This window comes from Rhodamnia argentea, chromosome 5 (assembly GCF_020921035.1).
Source record: "Rhodamnia argentea isolate NSW1041297 chromosome 5, ASM2092103v1, whole genome shotgun sequence".
Taxonomy (NCBI): domain Eukaryota; kingdom Viridiplantae; phylum Streptophyta; class Magnoliopsida; order Myrtales; family Myrtaceae; genus Rhodamnia; species Rhodamnia argentea.
Window position 1 is genome coordinate 2,514,297 of NC_063154.1, and position 20,839 is coordinate 2,535,135.

General features: G+C 44.6%; 4 protein-coding genes across 7 annotated transcripts; 3 read left to right on the plus strand and 1 right to left on the minus strand.

Moving 5' to 3' along the window:
* The first annotated feature begins 1,018 nt into the window (after positions 1–1,018).
* On the plus strand, positions 1,019–2,716 carry LOC115743662 (nematode resistance protein-like HSPRO2). The gene has a single exon (XM_048279534.1). The coding sequence runs from the start codon at positions 1,111–1,113 to the stop codon at positions 2,581–2,583; it is 1,473 nt and encodes a 490-aa protein (XP_048135491.1). The 5' UTR covers positions 1,019–1,110; the 3' UTR covers positions 2,584–2,716.
* Positions 2,717–4,084: 1,368 nt separating this feature from the next.
* On the plus strand, positions 4,085–7,247 carry LOC115743661. Of its 2 annotated transcripts, none has more exons than XM_030678545.2 (3): positions 4,085–4,321; positions 4,494–6,171; positions 6,735–7,247. In XM_030678545.2, exons 2-3 carry the CDS (start codon positions 4,853–4,855, stop codon positions 7,006–7,008), a joined length of 1,593 nt encoding a protein of 530 aa, XP_030534405.1. In that variant the 5' UTR covers positions 4,085–4,321; positions 4,494–4,852; the 3' UTR covers positions 7,009–7,247. The 2 variants fall into 2 exon arrangements, with proteins under 2 accessions (XP_030534405.1, XP_030534403.1); XM_030678543.2 differs by having other exon boundaries at positions 4,576–6,171.
* An 893-nt stretch (positions 7,248–8,140) lies between these two features.
* On the minus strand, positions 8,141–12,081 carry LOC115743666 (glycosylinositol phosphorylceramide mannosyl transferase 1). Its single transcript, XM_030678552.2, has 5 exons — positions 11,445–12,081; positions 10,036–10,429; positions 9,405–9,568; positions 9,234–9,304; positions 8,141–8,569 (listed from the first exon to the last, which is right to left on the minus strand). The coding sequence occupies exons 1-5, from the start codon at positions 11,645–11,647 to the stop codon at positions 8,409–8,411; spliced, it is 993 nt and encodes a 330-aa protein (XP_030534412.1). The 5' UTR covers positions 11,648–12,081; the 3' UTR covers positions 8,141–8,408.
* On the plus strand, positions 12,062–16,221 carry LOC115743669 (probable aquaporin PIP1-4). 3 transcript variants are annotated; one of them, XM_048279545.1, is made up of 5 exons: positions 12,062–12,084; positions 14,472–14,815; positions 14,931–15,226; positions 15,591–15,731; positions 15,828–16,221. In XM_048279545.1, the coding sequence occupies exons 2-5, from the start codon at positions 14,482–14,484 to the stop codon at positions 15,918–15,920; spliced, it is 864 nt and encodes a 287-aa protein (XP_048135502.1). In that variant the 5' UTR covers positions 12,062–12,084; positions 14,472–14,481; the 3' UTR covers positions 15,921–16,221. The 3 variants fall into 3 exon arrangements, with proteins under 3 accessions (XP_048135502.1, XP_048135501.1, XP_048135503.1); XM_048279544.1 differs by having other exon boundaries at positions 12,068–12,089; positions 14,473–14,815; XM_048279546.1 differs by having other exon boundaries at positions 12,068–12,080.
* Positions 16,222–20,839: the final 4,618 nt, after the last annotated feature.

The window sequence follows — 20,839 nt, forward strand, 5'->3', positions numbered from 1 at the left end:
AGAAATTGATTGTCCGTATACGCCCCACGATTTCGAATTTGGGTACTCCAATACCATGGGTTTGATGAGACGAAATTTGTCCAGAGGAACGCCGAGTAAATTACTGGTGATCTGCGTGGAAGGGTCGGCCTCGAGCCGGTACAAACCCATGACTCCCAATTCTAGATTTTTTGATCCATTTTTAACCTTCGGTTCCCTGATAGAACCAAGAACCAACCCACATTTTTTTTTTAATAAGAAACCAAACTTTTTATGCACATATAGTCAAGTGGTTATGTTGCTGCTCGTTCATATTGAAGACCGACTTTTGTTTTTCTGAAAGAAACTTAAAATCGGTCCACTCCCAAGAACCAAACCAGGTCGATCAGTTTGGATCGGGTTTATGTCGGTTCCGGGGTAGAACAGACGTCCTACATCAGTCCTAGGTTCAGAGGAACCGAGAACCGGACAAATTTCCCCTGAAACTAGCCTTGAATCGACATTTTGTCCAAATGGGTTCCATCCGGTTCCCAAGCGGAGTCGAATCCGATGCTCGACCCTATCCCAAAAAAAGTTATGGAGGCGGACCATACGTAGAAACCCAAAAAAGGGGGGTTCCAACTTCAAAGATTCCAAATCCGAAACCCGAACTAAATTCCAAAGAAAAGGGCGCCTCCGGACACTTCCCCCAAACGTTAGGTGATTCGGATAAGCTTCCATGTGTCCACCCCCCCTGGCCTCATCCATAACACAGCACGACTCCCCCCCCCCCCCGCGTCCTCCACTAAGAATTCAATTCAAACCACCTCCCTCCTATTCAATTCTCGTCTTACAATTATTATGATTATTCAAACCAAATCACGACGCGACTTTGCGAAATCCTCCCCCCTCGTTTCCCATGCGCGCCCCCCGCGGCCAACCCTCGGTCAATGTTCCGTCTCCATTTCACACGCATCTCTTTCTCCATCATATCCTCCTTCCTCTTTATATACAAACGCCCCCGGCTCCTCTCTCGCCAACCCCATCTCAATCGAAACTTCGAATTCAGCCGGAACCCGACCCGACCCGGTTGTCTCGATTCTATTACCCATCGACGAGTTCCTTCCTTTGATCGATCCGGCGACCGCAAAGATGGTGGATTTCGACTGCAAGACGAATGTGGTCTCCCCCGACGCGCCCCTCAACTCCCCCAAGGTCCCCAGCGACAAGCTTCCTTTCTTGCTCCCCTCGACGCCGTTCCGATCCCCCGCGGCCTTGACGTCCGCCTCCGCTCCGGCCGTCGCCGCTTACGAGCAGTACCTGAGGCTGCCGGAGCTGAGGAGGCTCTGGGGCGCCCGGGAATTCCCGGGCTGGAAGGCCGAGTCGCTGCTCAGGCCCGCCCTGCAGGCCCTGGAGATCACCTTCCGGCTCGTCTCGACGGCGCTCTCCGACCCGAGGCCGTACGCCAACCGCCTCGAGTGGAGGCGGCGGCTGGAGTCCCTCGCCGCCAGCCAGATCCAGCTCATCGCCGACCTAGTGGAGGACGAGGGCGAGGAGGAGGGCGGCGCGGGCGGGGCTCCCCTCGTCGGCTTAAGCTCGGCCGGCTGCGAGCTGGCGCGGGGCGGCAGCTGGGCCGAGGTGTGGAGGATCCCCGGGGGTGTCGCCGCGGCGGTGAGCCGAGCGAGCGAGGCGAGCCTCCTGCCCCGGCTCGCTACGTGGCACACTTCGGAGGACGTGGCGCAGAGGATCCTGTACACCATCGAGTGCGAGATGAGGGGTTGCCCGTACTCTCTTGGGCTCGGCGAGCCGAACCTGACCGGGAAGCCGGCCTTGCGATACGACGACGTGTGCAGGCCTAGCGAGCTTCACTCTCTGAAGCGAAACGCTTCCAGCGATCAAATCGAGAGCAATCACGAGAACCAGTCGCTTCACACGACGCACCAGATTCTCGAATCGTGGATCTACGCCACGAACGAGCTCCTGAAACGGATCTCGGAGAGGATCGAAGAGAAGCAATTCAAGAAAGCCGCGAGTTATTGCTACTTGCTGGAGAGATTCTGGAAGCTTCTGGCGGAGATCGAAGACCTCCACCTCCTGCTGGACCCGGAGGACTTCCTGAGGTTGAAGAGGGACCTGGCGATCAGGGCCGAGACGGCGTCCTTCTGCTTCCGGTCGAAGGGCCTCGTCGAGATCACCGGCAAGTGCAAGGACTTGAAGCACAACGTGCCGCGCATCCTGGGCGTGGAGGCGGACCCCAACGGCGGGCCGAGGCTGCAGGAGGCGGCGATGAGGCTGTACTGCGAGAAGGGGGAGGCCGAGAGGATCCACCTGTTGCAGGCGCTGCAGGCGGTGGAGGGGGCGGTGAAGAGGTTCTTCTTCGCGTACAAGCAGGTGGTGGCGGCGGTGATGGGGAGCTTGGAGGCGAGGGGGGACAGGGCGGTGGCGAGCTCGGAGACGAGCGACTCGCTGAGTCAGGTGTTCCTGGAGAGCACCTACTTCCCGAGCTTGGACGCTGCTAAGACGTTTCTGGGGCGGATGTTGAGCGGCGGCGAGAACGCCAAAGGTGGTCGGAGTTCGGAGCGGGGCGACTCTGGAAGGACTCGGAGTTTGGGAAAAGGAGCATAACAAAGTTGGAATGTGACGACATTGATTCTTCGAACTTAATTTTGGCGATTAATCTTTTCTCTTGTAAATTTTCACGACATGAAGATTGAACCGTACAGAAATTGTGAATGTTCATTCTTGTTTTGTCACTAAATCAAGCTAACGACCTTTAGAAAGAAACACAAATTTAGTCCATATGATTGCCAAAGACAATAAGAAAACTCATTGAAATTCGTAATAATTGAGATGATATTGACCAAGTTAATCTCAAATAAGAGTCTAAACTCAGCAGTAGGATATTTCTGTAGACTATAATGGAGGCAATTCTTTCCAATTTTTTATGATTTTACTTAAAGTGAAGTTAGGGTTTGTGTTAACCAATTTAAGAATGGCCTAACCCTACAAAACAAAAAGCCTCAAACTTGAATTCTTTTATTTACGTTTTCTCTCTCCAACAACCGACAACGAATTGAATAGCCACAATCTCTTCAATTTCTTTAGATAGAATCGACGATATGCGATTAGGCGACTGATATGACCGATTTACTATTAGCAATTGCATGTGAATAGATAGAAAGAAAACTCCATTCGAACGACGATTCAATATCCGGCTACAGGATTTATAAAGTGCATGTTGCGAAGGGATATAATCGAATCTAAAGTGACTATTTAAGCAAATTGGTTATGTTCGTTCTTTCACATCAAGTCAGATGCATTCATGAGCATATCTAACTCTTGGAACATATTAATTCTTGTCCCCGATCTACTGCTCCAATGTGGGGAATTATTAAGAGAGTTGCCTCGCAAAATTCATATCATGAAATCGGAAGTCTATCTTATCGCAGATTTTATAATTGATTTCAGGATCTACCCGGATTCTACTTATATTATTAATTAAACGATTGTAGTGTATTATCAATTCTAATGATCATTATTTGCTGATATAATTTATTGACCGCAATTCATATTTAAACATATGAAAAATATAAAATATCAACAAAGTAAAAAAAATTCAGTCATGAATATTATTGAAAATGGAAATTCAGATCAATGGTTTTTCAAGATTTCAAGTTTCAAGTTTTATCTAGAATTCATATATCGAAATCAGTTCAAAATATTTTTGAAACCTAAAAATTACCCTCTATGATCAGAGCGGTTCAACCGATTCAATTCTCCAATTCTCGATTTTATTCTACAAAGAACGGCGGTAGCCGGTAGGTTGTCAACACCCACTTTACGAGCGCTCTGGCCACGGGATTACCGCCCGTAAAAGCCTTACGAATCGTGGCCAGTTTGAGGGACAAGTGTTGGCGTTTCCTAGCAGTTCCAGCACTGCGGGACGCCTAAACCACGCCCCCTCTTTCTTCTTCTGAAGAATCGCCACGTGTCGTAGCAGTCCCTGTCCGAACCCATGCGCGGTAATAACAAGATATTTTCTTGAGTCTGATATACGGCGGTGATTCGAGTCGAGTCGTCGGGCTCCGTGGGGTGGCAAATGCTGTGATTTTTCTTCCGCAGTGTATCGGAACAAAACCATCGTCCCGGTAGATTTACGCGGAGGGAAAGCAGAAGCGATTTTCTTGTTTGAACGTGGAGCGGGAGCGATTTTGACCTTTTCTACAGGGGCAATAATTATGGAAGAAGGGCCACTTTTGGCGGGTTAACGAGGTAGAAAAAGAAGGGTCTAGTCACGGCAAAAGGGGTTCTTGTTCCTCTTCATTAAGATCGGCGTTATCCCCTTCGACTGAACCGACTTCTGGTGAGTGTTCTTCATGTTTTCTTTCTTTTTTATGGATTATCATCGAGACCCACTTTCAAGAAACTTGATAAAGCTTTGAATTTTGCTCTTCATTTTGTGAATCCTTGACGAAAGCCTCGAGATTTCCTGTTGTTTGATCTTTGCTCCTTCTTCCCTTTCAAATGTAGGGTAGGATAGGAGCAAGAACTGTAAAGACGGTGACTTTTGACTCTGATTAATGGGGGTTTTTCCTCTCTGCCTTATCTAAATTCCAGGTTGATTGCAGACTTGCAGTTGAAAGCAAAGGCAACTTCTAGACCTTCTCTTTCTTTGATTGATATCGTGTGGATTATGCCAAAAAAGTAACCTTTATTTCTAAAAAGAATTGCAAAGTCATCCTATCCCGCTCGCCAGTGCACACGGGATTCCTGGGACTTTTGACTGTTAGTTCTTGGTTTGGTTTGTCATCCATCCTCTCTTCCTTTGATCATCCTTGAAGGGTTCTCTCAGACTGCATCAATTCCGAGCTCTTTTTGGCCACTTGGGGGCTTCATGGAGTTGAAGGTGGCTGCAAATGGCTTGAAATCCTCACACCCTATAACCCCCTACTCATTATTTCATACACAGAAAAGGGTCCCAGTTTCTTCCTTGTTAGGGCTTAACAGTGCCAGAAATCCTAATGTGCCCTGTAGATTAGTGCACAGAACAGCTCCTTTTGGCTTCCATAAATCAAGAAATGGCTGGCTCAAACGGTTTTGCTGCCGAAGTTCCGAGATGTTTTCGGGCGGAGAAGTGTCTAATCAGACTTCGGAATTAGCCCTAGGAACCAGTGTGTCCATGTGGGGAGATGGGGATTGCAGTGATACAATGGACGTTGCTTGTGCAGTGGCAGATGTTTCTGGGCATTTTCTGAACATGGAGGCGGAAGGTAGTGGAAATAGGGGTTTTTTGGATCGATCATCGTGCTTGAAGATGGATTTCCTGGAGCCATCGCTGCTCGGTATCTGGCCAACGCCACCGGAGTGGCCTGAGAGGAACAAAATCGTTGGAATCGGCATTGAGATGAAAGCGAAGAGCATCGAGATCCCCCTGTCTCTTAGGATGATAAAGAGAAAGAAGCAACAGGATATGAGGACCATTGCAGCAAGGGAATATGAATGCTCTTCAGTCGAGAAGGCTTTCGCTTCGATGGTGCTTATTATGAGAGAGATTCAGAGCTATGCCATGCACACGAGGGAGAATCTCTACAGTGAAGACTTGGGGGAGATAGTGAATAAGGTGCACAGAGAGATAAATGCATCTTCTGTGTGGATTTTCCAACAGGTGTTTTCACAAGCGCCAACTCTTATGGTGCACGTGATGATACTATCTGCTGATTTCAGCGCTTATTCTGTGACTCATAACATGTCGAATATGTCCTCTGAAGTATCTCTGGAAACTTGGATGCTGGTGGAGGATAAAGGTCAAGAAAACTCAAAATTTAGTTTGACAAATGGGACTATTCGAGCAAGTGGTCATCTCGATAAATCCGCCGCTCCAGAAGAAAAGCCTAGCATTGTTCCTGGCGAGAAACTGGGAGTTTCTCCATCATGGACTGAAACTTTGAACGTCGAGGAGACAAATCTGTGGAGCTCTATAGCGGATGAAGCAGCAAAGATGGAGGCATTGTTAAGGGGAGGCGAAATTTTCGATCTTGAAGGGATGAGGAAGTTCCTTTCACCAGTGTCTGTGGAAATTGAAACCGATGATTACGAGGAATATTGGAGAACAGATCTTCTGTACCAACTTAACTTGTCTCAGGATCCTTACAATCCCCTGCTGCTCTCTAACTATGCGCATTTTCTCTGCCTTGTATACCAAGACTACCGCAGGTGAGCTTTAAACGCAATTGGGTCTTGACCTCTCAATTTGTTACAGAATGTGTTCGATGCTTGCGGACTATCTTTTTGTTGTGGCTCAAGAATCTGCCTGAACTTATCGGATAATTGACATTTTATTTACTTGGCCATCTTGATAGTCGAATGGTTTTCCCGTGTCTCAATAATTGATAATGCATGATTGTCTTTTTCCTGGATAACCTGGAAAAACTTGTCGTATAACTTCTGAATTCTTTTCTCTTTATCAAATATACTAGGAATAAGATCATATAAAGAATGTATGAACTATGTGCACATCCGTGCTTTGGTAGAGCTTGTTCACATTTGCATTTCAAAATGCTTAAGGTTAAGATGATGTTCGAAGTAGTGCAGCGTACTTCAGTTCTCGAAACATTACGGCAGTCTTCCTCTTTAAATCATTATCCTGGGTGGAGAAATGAGAGAAGAGTTGGACTTTCATATCTTCAATAACTTGTGCATTTTTTATTTTGTCACATTGGTGCATCGATGATCGCAGCACTGAGATTTTTTGTGGGGGTTTGCGATTGGTTTTGCAGGGCGGAGGAGTGCTTTAAGCGCGCTGTGCAGGTTGAGCCCCTGGACGCCGAGTCGTTGAGTCGGTATGCGGATTTCTTGTGGATGGTGAAGAAAGATGCGTGGGGAGCGGAGGAGAGATATCAGCAAGCAATCGCAGCTGAACCAGAGAATCCTTATCATGCGTCCAGGTACGCCAGCTTCCTCTGGAGTTCCGGAGGCGAAGAGACGTGTTACCCTCTTAACTACTCCTCGGGCGACGAGACTAGACTGTCGGAAGCAGATGATGCATTATAAGGTAATCAACCTCCGATTTTGGCTGCAAAAATGTAGGCCTTGGCTCGTGTTTCTTTTCGATAGGTTATTTTGGCTCCAGGAAATGTGAGCAGGATGGACGTACCGTTCGGGTTATGGTTAGGATGTACAGATTAAGTGAAGAGGGTGGAAATGGCGGTCTTAAAAAGGAACAGAACAGGTCATTTCATCTTCATGTAATCTTAAGTTAATAATGAGAGATCTTTTACCTGCTTTGGGTTCTTTCCTTTGGTCATCCCTTCGGTTATATTCTGCTTCTACTCATGCTTCTACTAAGTGTCCATTCCAATCATGGGCTGCTCATGCTTACATAAAGAAATTTCCAGTTTTGACATATTTTATTCGATAGGTAGAAAAAAGAAGCTTCATGGATTACCAAAAAATATCTGGACAAATCATTATAATGAAACTTCTTCTCTATAACATCAGGTGCGCGATTAAGCTCGACTAATTCTTATTGATGCGTACAAAATCTGCCCGTTCATGTGCGATATGGTTTACGCTGAGTGTGACAAATTCCGGCTTGCAATTGTAGCAATGGGGCGTCTCTCCTACTTTCCAAATCAGAAACACATGAAGTACGATGGTAAATGCACATGAGAAGCAGCAAGTATCTTTGACACAGAACAACAAAATTGTCATTTTGAGCTACATGGCATGCTCCGATAAGAATTTAAAACGTCAAAATGCTCTGCAAACCGGTTTTTTTTAATGACAACTAGCATTATTCTATTTATAGCATCTAAAAGAGAGAATCCAGTGTTTGCAAGTTGCCAATATAACTTGCAAGAATTAAGATACCCCAAGAATTTCCCAAGATGGCTCTTTCACTTTCTTCCCCTGGCAAACGAATGCTGGGATATCTTTTTAGTAATTTCAGTCTATACCTGTCCGAGATGGCTCTGTTCCTTGAAAGATCATTTATTGTGCAAAAACAGAAGCACATAAGCAAGTGGCGAACTAATATGTACATATGTTTGGAGCTGGAAGCTACACACATTAAGGCAGATGCTTCTTCACAAAAAGAATCTTCAAATTATGGAGAACAGATCAATTTTCTCCCGAGCAAAAACATGTAAGTACACAAATGGATAAATCACCGGTCAGAGAGACAGAATGAAACAGCAATTCCACTACTAATGCTGGAGTGTCATTACAAAAATAAAAAGCCATTCCAGGCTTCATCCTTCTCTAACATGATCCCGTACAACAACCCATATCTGAAGAGCGTGATAGCTTCAATGACAAAAAAAATATCTAGCTAAGTAATGTCGAATTTCATATATTATACACCTAGTGAACAAATGGTTGAATCAGAACAACATGACTAAATCAGCAAAAACGTGGAAATACTGATCGGTGGTGTATGAGAAAATATAGCATCACCAGAACCAGATATCCCTGCTGTCAACAGCCTTCACAGTAGTCGATACTAAAGGCATTCGCCTGTATTCTGCTGCAAACCTGTTGACACACACAGTTCTCTTCTCACTGTGACCTCCCAAACTACTAATTCCTGTGGAACCAATCTCAAATATCTTTCCTGCAGGAAGCAATGGCAAAACGCAAAGGAAACATTAGCAGAGGGACGGGACATGTGGCAGACGAGCTACGTTCTGTCTGGAAAGAAATGCTGAAGAGAATTATAAGATAACGATAACAAAACACCCGATCAGAACATACTGACACTTGATACCAGCAAATTCCAAAGTTGCAAAACTGAGTATATGAATGGCATAAAAGAAAACACCATGTACTGGATCCAGCTTATTTTCCCAGAATACTTTTGCACCCTACCGCAGTGTTTCATTTATTGAGTGACATTTGGTCAACAGTTAACCCTTCTTCCACTAAGTAGGTAGGTTACAAGGATCTCTTTGAGCCAATTAAATATAAAAAAATATCACGTGTCATCCATAAAATTCCCAAATTCACCTTCTTTAAAAAGAAAAAAGAAAAAGAAAGCCACAAGCATTTCCTCACCTATTTCCATCCTTAAACCTCAATGTACTTATTACAGGAGCCCCGAGTAAATTAAGATATAGGGGTCCCCATTTAGGCGAAAAAATCATCAGCTGCTTATTTGATGCATCCCACAATTGCAACAAAGCACTAAAACTACTCAGTATGCCATCTATGTCCATGTCATGTGCAATAATCCAATATTGCATAAAATTGCAGAAAGATTCCATATGTAACCTAATTACCTTTAACCCAAATAGGAGGAGCACCAGTAACATTCGCTACAAGGAATGACATTGCAATGTCTTCACAGTTCCTGAAGCCCATTAATAGATAGAGTCAGAAAGAAGGGGATAGAAGAGAACAGAATGTCTGCCAAATCAGAGAAAAGCCACATACTCATGATGCATAATTACCTGTTTCTCGTAACATATTCTCTGATTGATGCCGGCATCTGGTTTGTATATATATCCAGATATTTCTTGTGAAAAAATGCAGCCTTTGAGAGCACCATACTGTACGTACCCGTCCACCATACGGACCACCATCCACCATAGACATAGCGATCGGCACTACCTTTCTGCAAAAACATTTATAACAGAGAAAACATGTAACTGGTGTAAATAATCTCCATGCAAGTCAATTCTGACTCAAAAAGCAAGCTCCTAGCAACCAGCGATGGTAGATGGAAAAAGCAAATCCAAAACCAAACTTCATTAGACAAGTTACACCTAATTAGGATCCCCAAGCTCTGGGTAACAGAGAACAGAGAACAGAAAAAGGAAGCATCCACAGTGATTCATCTACATAGCTAAAGAAAGGAAATTCCATGCAGCCTTAAGCATTACAGTATCTATGTCACATAACGAAATATCTTCAAGAATTAGGAAGCTTTGAGAACTCTAATGACAAATCAAATAGTTTTCAGATTCCCCATATCCTGAAAAATAATTAGTGTACCACCATAGTCCTGGACCCAGCAAAATAGGTGCGTTCCAGTAATCAATTAGTTCATTTGCATGACAGCTACAAGGAAAATGCTATTACCTGATCAATCCAATGAACTCGAGGCACAAATCCAACCATTGTATCCGGTGCACTTCTCCAAACATCAAAAGCAAACTCTACTGATGAACAAGGAAATATAATGTCATCATCGATTGAGAAAACAGCATCTGTTTTCAGATCACCAATGGGCTTAAATCTGTTGTTCAAACTATCTTCCTTATTGATATCAAACTTTAGTTCGACTCTCCGACCACTTTTAGAGTTCAACTGGATGACATGATTCAAAAATTTCTTAAGAGACTCTGATGGAGGATCTGGTTCACTCCAGACAATATGAATAGAATCCAAAGATGAACATCTGGCATAGTGGGAAATGGACTGCTTCAAAAGATCATTTCTCTTCCACGTGTTGATCAGGATGGCATATCCTTTCCTGTGAGAAGCAGAGAACACAATAAGATGAATGTCCTCCTTGACAAGGAATTACTACAAACTTGGCATAATTAAAAGATATATAATGTTGCTCCAATTGAACAATCACGATAGCACGAGCGCTCGTGATCTCTCTTACATTCTTATTTGTGCAGAATGGAAAGAAAGAACTAACACTAGAGAATCATCACATTGATGATTTGTATCTATATATTTCCTGACTACCCATTTGCCGATAACTATTATATCCATGGAATGAATCAGCAGACCGGTCCGTTAGTCCCACATAAATAAACATACACCAGCGGTAACAATCCCATCATTGCGATACCACTAGAATTTCCATTTTCTTCAAATGGATAAGACATGATGTTTCGCCTGCAAGAACTCTAACCAACCACTGTCCAGTATGTTTAATTTCCTCCCTAAAAGAGGTAATATAAGAGCTGCACCGCTAATTCAGGTAAAACTGTTTCCGCAGCCAGTAAAAGGCATTTCCAGACACTGATGTCATTCATTATCACCCACGCACACACTACAAAATCTAAGTCCAGATCATATAGTTAATTCTATGTTTGTGAGGGCAACTATTTCAGATTCATTAAAGTAAGAGGCAGCAGGAGGAACAATCCCTTCGAGTCTGTTAAAACCACAGATGCATATCATTACATGGCTTTCACAAGAATGACAAGCAAGAGATGCCATTCTTTTGTAAAGAGAAAGAGAATATGGATAGTCAAGTGTCCCAAGCAGCAAAGCAACAAAATCAGCAGATAATCTAACGTTCATGCGAAAAATGGCAAGCAAGGGACACGATTATAACGTTGAGAGACCCAGAAATGATGAAAGATACCGAATAGGCAAGATAAACAAATTCCTAGCGGAATAACTTTTCTGATTAATGAAATAGACTTTCCAGAAGATAATCAACTGAAATTAATGATCTGAATCTTATCAATAAGCAGTCCAACAATTCGGAAATTTGGTAACGTGATAATGAACCGTACTGTACGGGCCGAGAATCGGAGAACTGATTCGAGGAAGTGCCGATAGCGTCCTCTCCGTTGAAAACCGAAGCACGGCCGGCGAGCAGGAACAGAACGAAAGCGATGCAGCACAGGAGAAGAAGCTTGATCTTCACCGATCCCACGGACACCATCGCAAGTTGCTTGAATCTCTGCGCCGTCCTGCGGTTCAGGTTGAACAAGCTCCTTCTCATCGCAATCCGACCTCAGAGAAGCAAAGAAACGAGCTCAGCAACTCGCGCATCAAGAGAGATTCCCGTCGACGCGATCCGCCACCGAGTCGAAGAATCAGCCTATCGAATCATTGGTCTCGGAGTCAATCCCGACGGCGAACTCGCTAGTCTCCGGCGGCTGTCCCCCTCGCCGGCGCGACGCTCTTCTAGAGGAGGGAGAGAGAGGGGATTGAACTTACTTCGCAGTTCGTGGTGAGTCAGACGAATGTACGAATCGGAAACCAAAAGGAAGGCCACCGAGGGAGGATGATGGATAGACGGCCACGACGGAGCAAGTGTTGATGATTAAGCCACAGACATTATCGTAATAGTCAAATGGTCCCTTCTCGCACTCGTCGAAGCAAGAATGTCGAAACAAGCATCTTCAGCATCAGCAGAGAGAGAGAGAGGGGGGGAGGGAGGGGGGGAGTATTCGGGTTTTCGGGTTGCCTCCATTGATTTTTGTGGAGGAGGATTCTCTCAGGTGTATATCACTCACACCAATTACATGGGCTGGTTTGGTAATTTCAACCCTTTGATGAGTTTAAACCGGTCAAACCGGGAAGGCCAACAACCGGCGTAATTACAATCGAGCGGTCACATACAGTTTGTAAGTCACCTCCGCAAACGATGACCGTGCTCGGCGGTGGGCGCCACCCGCAAGGGTTGACTGCCCTCGCCGGTGCAGGTGGGAAGTGACGGTGTGGCCACCCTCGGCTCTCTTTCTCACCTCGCCATGTCATGTCACCTATGCCCTCTTTCTCTCTCTCTCTCTCTCTCTCTTTCTCTGGATACTTACTAACAAAACCAACCAAAAGGACCCAATTAAGTCCAAATCTGAGAGCATAAACCACCGATCTGATCAAAAACCAAAGTTCAAAGATCGATTCGAACATGGACTAAGAGTTCGAGGATGATGAGTTTAACCTCCACGCTGTCCCGTAAATATTAAGTCACCCGGTCCGGCCAAGGTCAATAGCCGCTTTCGTTGAAGGGTAAAACGAGCGCCCGGGTGTTATTTTTCCAATCATGCGGGACCCACCAAAGTGGACATATTTCTGATTTTGCATAGTTTCTGGATGCAGATTGATTTATTGTACCCCGGTTTTGGCGAAGCGGAGAATCCCAAAGATAAAATTGTTTAGTCCCCCCGCATGCGGATGGAATTCTATGATTGCGAGACAAACTGGGGCGGCGGTCTATTCAGAGCGCAGAATTTTTTTTTTGTTCCAAATTAGATTAGGGAAGCTAACTACGTAAGCGGGGACGTATTCCTTCCCATTATGGAACCCATTTGCGTGATCGCGGGGTCAATCGGGCTTGCCTCTCTGTCCGCAAAAGAACTGTTAAGGTTAGGTGAGGAATGCTAGCTTTAATTCTTCACATGGGGTCCACTTTTGGTTAATGCCAAAAGTTCCCTCTCAAAATAACGGGATTAGCGGGATTGTTATGTGTTTTTTTAACAGAAAAATAATGTTGTTTTCACCAAAACTTGACCAAATCCAGCTTATGCGGCCCTCAGTCACATCAGATGAAATTGATCGAATTTGGTGCCTAAGGAAATTGATTAGAACTTATGTGAACGTAAAATTACCAGATTATACAAATTAAGATTAGAAGGACTTGGTTTTTTTTTTTTTAAAAGCGTGACATTATGAGAACTAAAATTTAAAAAGAAAATTCTACTCTCAACCAAGCAGACTCACTTTGACAACCGTCGTGGTACGGAAGGCAAGATCCACATTTTCATGCAACTATGGCTTCCTGGGTTTTGCAGAGTCCATTTCCAATGGGCCTGGACTGGGCCATGACAGAAAGTGTTTTGCTTCGGCCCATCGCATTCATGGTCGAATATTTTGCAAAGACACGGACAAGATGACGTGGCCAGGTCCATAGCCTAGCCTAAATTCCCAAAAATAGGAACTTGCCATCTGGATTGGCTGTGGTGACAAAACGGAGGACTCTCTGGATTGGCTGCGGTGACAAAACGGAGGAGGCAATTGTTAACCCTCCATTTCTCCAAAAGAGACCCTTTTCGTTCTTACAACGGCATTGACAAAGGAAAAAACTCATTATTTTATCTCCGATGTAGACCGGTTCTGAATTGAGTAATAATCCGGATAACCGACTGAACGATAAGACTCGCATGAATCGCGTATTATTTTGACGACTCGCGTGTTATTCAATCCAAAAGTTTGGCTTCGTCATATTAATAACCTTCAACCACGTCCGTCAGTCATATCCCGAATCTATGAAATGTGCAAATCCCTTTATTCTCTCGTTTCACCCAAAGCACGTGGATTTGGAGTCCTGATTATTTTCCTCGGTGCCACATAAATTCATCCGTGCTCTAGCAAACCTCGTGAGCTCCCCCAAGACAAATCACATAGAAAAAGAGTTGTATATTTGGGAATGGCGATCGCACTGGTCCACAGTGGAAGCCGCTCAAATCCCCTGCACGGACCACAAAGTCTCATGATCACCGTCCGCACTGTTAATGCAACTGGGGCGGTGGGCTTTGACGCAGACCGACCTCGCAGGACCAGCCACGTGTGTGGCCACAGTTCCGCCACCCAAGAGCCGCCCAAACGTCGGCCAATCAAAAACGTGTTTTATTTCGCCTCAGTCCCTCGAAGTAGAAGACAAAAAAAAAAAAAATTCCAAGAAAATGATTGGTCGGTTGCAATTATACGACGCCTCTGTCCCCACTAGTCGGTCTCGCTGGTCACCTTCACTCTATAAAGTCCTAGGCAAGAATCATGCAATGTCCTCACCATACTCATTAAGCACTTGGGCCTGTGAAAAAGAAGAAGAAGATGGAGGGAAGAGAAGAGGACGTGAGGGTAGGAGCCAACAAGTTCGGGGAGAGGCAGCCGATCGGGACTGCGGCACAGACCCAGGATGGGAAGGACTACAGGGAGCCGCTGCCCGCGCCGCTGTTCGAGCCCAGTGAGCTCACTTCCTGGTCGTTCTACAGGGCTGGGATCGCGGAGTTCGTGGCCACATTCCTGTTTCTGTACATCACGCTGTTGACGGTGATGGGGGTGGTCAGGTCGCCCACCAAGTGCGCGTCCGTGGGGATTCAGGGGATCGCCTGGGCCTTCGGCGGCATGATCTTCGCGCTCGTCTACTGCACCGCCGGCATTTCGGGTAAGACGGTCTAGGATCCTAACATTATGTGCTTCGTTTTATTCACTTGACATGGTTTCAGGCATTCCCATTCGTCGAATTGTTCCCAACGATTTTCTTTATGGGGTTGGTACAGGAGGCCACATAAACCCCGCGGTGACCTTCGGGCTGCTGCTGGCGAGGAAGCTGTCGTTGACGAGAGCGGTCTTCTACATGGTGATGCAGTGTCTCGGAGCTATTTGCGGCGCCGGCGTGGTCAAGGCATTCCAAAAGACCCAGTACGAGTTGCACAACGGCGGCGCCAATATGGTCAGTGCCGGCTACTCCAAGGGCGATGGCCTCGGTGCCGAGATCGTCGGCACCTTCGTCCTCGTCTACACCGTCTTCTCCGCTACCGACGCCAAGCGAAGTGCCCGAGACTCCCACGTTCCTGTAAGTTTGACACACACACACACACACACATTCCCGTTACATATATCAGCAATTAGTTCGGCCTCAGTAATATCATACCAGACCGAACGAATATTTACTTCTCTTTTCTTTGCGTATAGGTATTGTCATTCTGTAGCGGAAGCAGTGACTCTACCTGAACTTTATAGTTTAAAGAAGTGATTTATCAGTCTTATAAAGTGAACTTACTGACCTTGAATAATTGAATTTACCGCGATGAAACTAGAATGACCGAGATCCACCTAGGGTTAATCAGTGTGGTTTAATGATTCTAGTCCTACTTACACCGACGCGACTGAGCTCGATTACAATTCGGTTGGATCTAACATTGATCCATGTCATCCAGATTTTGGCACCCCTGCCTATCGGGTTCGCGGTGTTCTTGGTGCACTTGGCCACCATCCCCATAACGGGAACCGGCATCAACCCTGCTCGGAGCCTCGGTGCTGCGATCATCTACAACAAAGACCTTGGCTGGGATGACCACGTAAATGCACCTCACTAAGTAGTTACGCAGATTTACATGCGATCAAGTGATCCAATTGTTGATTAAATGACAGTACTTTGCTTGGGTTGGATGCAGTGGATATTCTGGGTCGGACCATTCATCGGAGCGGCGCTGGCGGCTCTGTACCACCAGGTGGTGATAAGGGCCATCCCCTTCAAAGCCAGCTGAACAAAGAGAAACAAGACATGGTTTCCCCGACCGCGAGAGCAAAGAACAACGTGGGAAAAAAAGTTTGATGGTCCCGGATCGTGGGAGATGATGAAAGCATGCATGGTCCAAGTTTTTATGTTATCGCTTCAGTGTTTTTTTTAGCCCTAAAGTTCGAATCTCTCTCTCTGGTTTTTAGTCGGAGAGAAAATGGTGTGGTGCGGAGGGGCCATGGATGTGAAGATGATGATGGGCTTTCGTGCGTATGGTTATGTCTTGTCATGTTTGTCTATGCAAAAGTAGAAGATGATCTTTGCTTTTTGACGCATGTCTGTTCTCAATTATTAGACCCCCATGCCCAATCCCCCCAAGCAGTAAGGCATTGCTCGCCACCCTCAACGAATTAGCCCGCTACTCCACACGACAGCACGCCAAGAACTTCAAATTTGATAAGGAAAGGCCAAAACTTGGGAAAGCTATAAGGTGCTGTTGTTGCCTTTGAAATCGTTTGAGTTGAGGATGTTTGATAGAACAAGTTGTACGAGCAGACGATTTCCGGAGACATCCTGGGGATTTGTTTGGGACTATAGCAGTCTCGTGGAATCATTTCGGAGATGTCTTTTGAACTCGGGAAACTAGTTCATCCATGATTTCTTTTAGCACGAATATCACAACTTTTTCGAGAAATAGAGGATTTTCATCAAATTTCGCATTCTCTTTCTTTCAGTGGTGCTTGCCCATCACCCCAACAATACCATTCCGTGTCGGGCAAATTAAGCTATAGGATCGGCTCGATCATGACAACGTACGATTCATCGTTTGCTCTAATGGAAGAAGATGAGCGTAGAGCAAAGAACTTCGATTGAGAACGAGTTCTAAATTTAAAGATTCAGATAAGATTATTTTTCTTTTGGTCAAAAGATATGATTTCTTCCATTCGCTTAATTGATTCCATAATTAGAAACTAAATGGGTCTCCGGTCGTAAAAGGTCCCATGGTTCTTGAGAAGGGTCAATAATCCAATTACAAGAAAGAATCTTTTGTATATGGATTTTAGTAACCCAATCGGTCACTTGATTCGCTTTTCTATAACAATGGGCTATGTGGAGGCTTGTACATTGGCCCATTAAACACTTGCACTCGGAGATAAGCAGATCCGTTCCCAAGAGGGCGAACCTTAATCTGTGAGAGCCCATATCACACTTAAACTACCTAACTCCAAGAAAAGAGAGAGTTCAATTCCGTCGTGGAAGTGATAGACCGCCTTCAAGGGGTTCACATTGCTCTCTTGTGCTTAACGTAGACTATTTGGATGTACTCTAAATTACTCTCGACATTCCCTGTACTGTCGAAAATCATAAATAGTATGGTCGGTTCCTATACAAATCATTTGCATGGCATTGTAAGATCGAAAGTTCTTGCCCAACTTGCGAAAAAGCATTATTGACCCCCTAACCATTTTCTATTTCTTTTTTCTTGGCTACAGACCTCAAAAGAGATACACCAATAGAGACAATAGGGTTAGGGGTGTCAAAAAAGCCCGCGCAAGCCCGACTCGGCCAGGTTTGAAAATTTACCCAATTTTCGAGCCTTTTCGGGCCGGGCTTGGTACTCGGGCCAAGTGGGTTTGGGCCGGCCCCGGCCGAGCGACTCTAGCTTTTTTTAACACCCATGTTTTCTTTTTAATTTAATTTATTTTTCTTTTTTCTTTTTTATATTCTTTCATCCTGTAGGTTTGTGAAGTGATTTTGATTTTAAAAAAATTAAAAAAATAAAAGAAAAAAGAATCCCACTCAACCCGACCCGACCCAACCCAGCCCGAAGAGTTGGGGCACATGTAATTCGAGCACATGGTGGCTCGGGCCGGGCCGAGAGCCGACCCTTTGACACCCCCGAATAGGGTACATACGATGTCTCGTGACATAAAAACACCACAAATATCATAACTTTCATATGATGCTCGGTTGAGTGTCATAATTTATTTTCGATCACTTGAATGCCATTACTTCTAAAAAAATATTTACTTGAGTGCCATAATTTTCAATAGATCACTTGAGTGTCATAATGTTTAAAATAACGTTCATCCAAGTATCGAAAATTCGATGTGATTGGTAAACATTTTTAAAAAGTTACGACACTCAAATGATTGGTTGAAAAGTTTTATGGCACTTGAATGATCAAAAAAAGGTTGATCCAAGTGTCCTTTTCCCTTTGTCTCATTTGTCAAGTCTTGTCTTCATGAGATTGAACTAGTGCTCTATAACTAGCGTTGGTGGGATGATGTTACAATGTTATTCAACAGTTGCTACTGTCAAGTAGGGGTGATGGGTTTTAGGATGGGTGGTTCCCACCCCGGAATCAAGAACCACCCGTTAAGGACCCGTTTCGCAAAATTCAAACCCCCGAACCGCCCACTCATTCTATAGATCCACCTGAAAACTGAACCACTAGTCCGGTTTGATTCCCAATTGGATCCATGGAACGGATCTTATTGAGCACCAACATCAATTAAAAAATGCACCAACGAAGATCATGGTCTGGATAGGGATTAAATCCACAGCCCCAACAATAATTGAAGTCATGCGGGAACAATTTGCAAGTCTGGATTTAGAAAAATCAGCAAGTGTAAAACAATTTGCACCAAGTTGGTGGCACCAACGAAGATCATAGTACGCCATTTCATGGTGAGGCTGAGGACTGCAAGAGGGGCCAAAGGCAAGGCCATCGCGGATCAAGAGGAAAGAGAGAGCTCAGGCCCACAACAGATAGAGGAGACTGTGGACGTATTTGAGTATTCAGCCGATGCGAGAGGCACAGGTGTTCACAGACTAGCCTTAGAGAGCTCAGCTGGTGTGACTCCAACTCACATCATTACTGTGTGAGGAGCGATGAGCGCCGAGGTTGAGCAAATCTAGAGTCAAGAGGCCGAGCAAAATCGAGACTGAGAGTGAGAGGGAGTAGATCGAGATCAAGAGTGAGAGTGAGAGTGAGAGGTAGTAGAGTGAGGCTGCGGTTTTTTTCTTTTTGGCTCATCCGGCGTGCATGGGTCTGGGTCAGGTGATTGAAAATTTGAGGATTTTAGCTTCAATTGAATATACATATATATATATATATATATATATTATAAATATGTCCGGTCCGGTTGATCTAGTTGGGTGATTCCTACCTGAAATCATGAACTGAATTAGTACCCTCCATTTTCAAAAAATTGGAACTGGGAACCGAATCGGCACCAACCGGTTACCGTCCAAAATCAACCAACTGGGTACGGGCCGATTCAATTGGGTGGATCCCAGTTTTTTCGCTCACCCTTAGTGCTAACTGCCAAGTGCCAAACCTAGTCCCGGTCGCTTCTATTGCTTGTCGGTCCTTTCACATTCACCATTTTCAAGTCCATGTTCGTATGAAATTTATCTTTATATAAGCTACTCCGTAGGCTACTCTATAGAATGGGGTGCCCGTTTCAATTTGTATATTGGGACCGCAATTTCTTATCAAATCCACTTTTTGACCCTTGAACTCCTTCCTAAAACCTACTTTACCCACTTCTTAAAACACCTTTTTTGATTTCTAATCTCAGTTCCCTACTTCGTGCTTCGTCCATCACTCGTTTTTCGCCATTATCTTTTTCTCCCTCCCCTAGGCTCGAGTGGGTTTCGCCTGCACCAACGTGAGGATGGCTTTCCTATTCACATGTTCGATTGCAAGGTACTCCAAGTTCCAGTAAAGTCGATGCGAATGGGACAGGCGTTTAACAAGAGGAATTAATTAACTTATGAACCCTTTTGATGCAAAGATCTTAGTGGCGTGTAATTTTCTTTTTTCACTTGGGTCCGAATTTCGAACTCGAATACCCTACACTTTTTCATTGCCTCAAGAATATGGTCCAATTGTTCATAGGTTAGTCCTTCGAGCTCGGCCTACTTATTTGGATGATCTTTTGTTTTTCGATCACGCGTGGAAGAAAAAAATGAAGGCAAAGTCATGTACGCTCATCATAGCCTATGTGAGAGAATCGGTATATATATCACGAGAAAAGGGAAATTAAAGGGATACTGACTTGGTGTTTCGACTAGTTATTTTTAGGACCCTTAAATGAGCTCGGACACATCACTCTCTAATGCCATCTGTTTAAGGCACTCCATATGTTTTCAATTGACATTAGGATCGCACTGACCAATTCGATCTGTAGTTGGAGATTAGTGTACTCACCTATACAAATTGGGCAAACTCCACAACTCCTATCGAAGGATAAATTACCCAATTTTAAACAGTGACACGAGAAGAAATTATGCGCCACTATTGTTTTCTTTTAGATGTGGTATTAATTACTATTTAATTGGTGGGCCACTAAAAGTTAGGCGCCACAGAAAGATTTCACTAATTGAAAAAATTAATCCACTAATTGCCTTCATTTCAACTGACCATTAAGATTATGGAGTGATGGAGTTTGGGAAAATTCCTCTTTTTCTGGTGGCTGTGGGGTCAATTGGAAGACAGCCTTACCATATGATTGGGGGCATAAAGGTGCTTCGTGTGTCACTGATAATTAAGGTTTGGTCTGTCACTTTGCTCATTATTACTATCAAGTGCCACGCCCACTTCCACTTTCCTTTTGTGGTTGTCAAAAAATTATGTCGTTCGACACCTTTTCGCATTTAAAGAGACACCGACAAACGTGGTCCGGACAAGGAGGAAAAAGTCGAGTTCTAGGGGGAGACCTATTTGCTCACGCGTGCCATATTTTTCCGACTGCATTTCATGCACTTTTCTTTTCCCTTTTCCTCTTCGCATTCAAACCACCAAATTTCTAGGACATCTCCAACGGTTCTATTCACTCTACTATGACCTCCACATATCATGGGATTCATGTTTTATCACGATTTGCAAAAAAAAAAAAAAAATGAAATTTATGCGATTTTGCCGGTGTGATTAGTTGG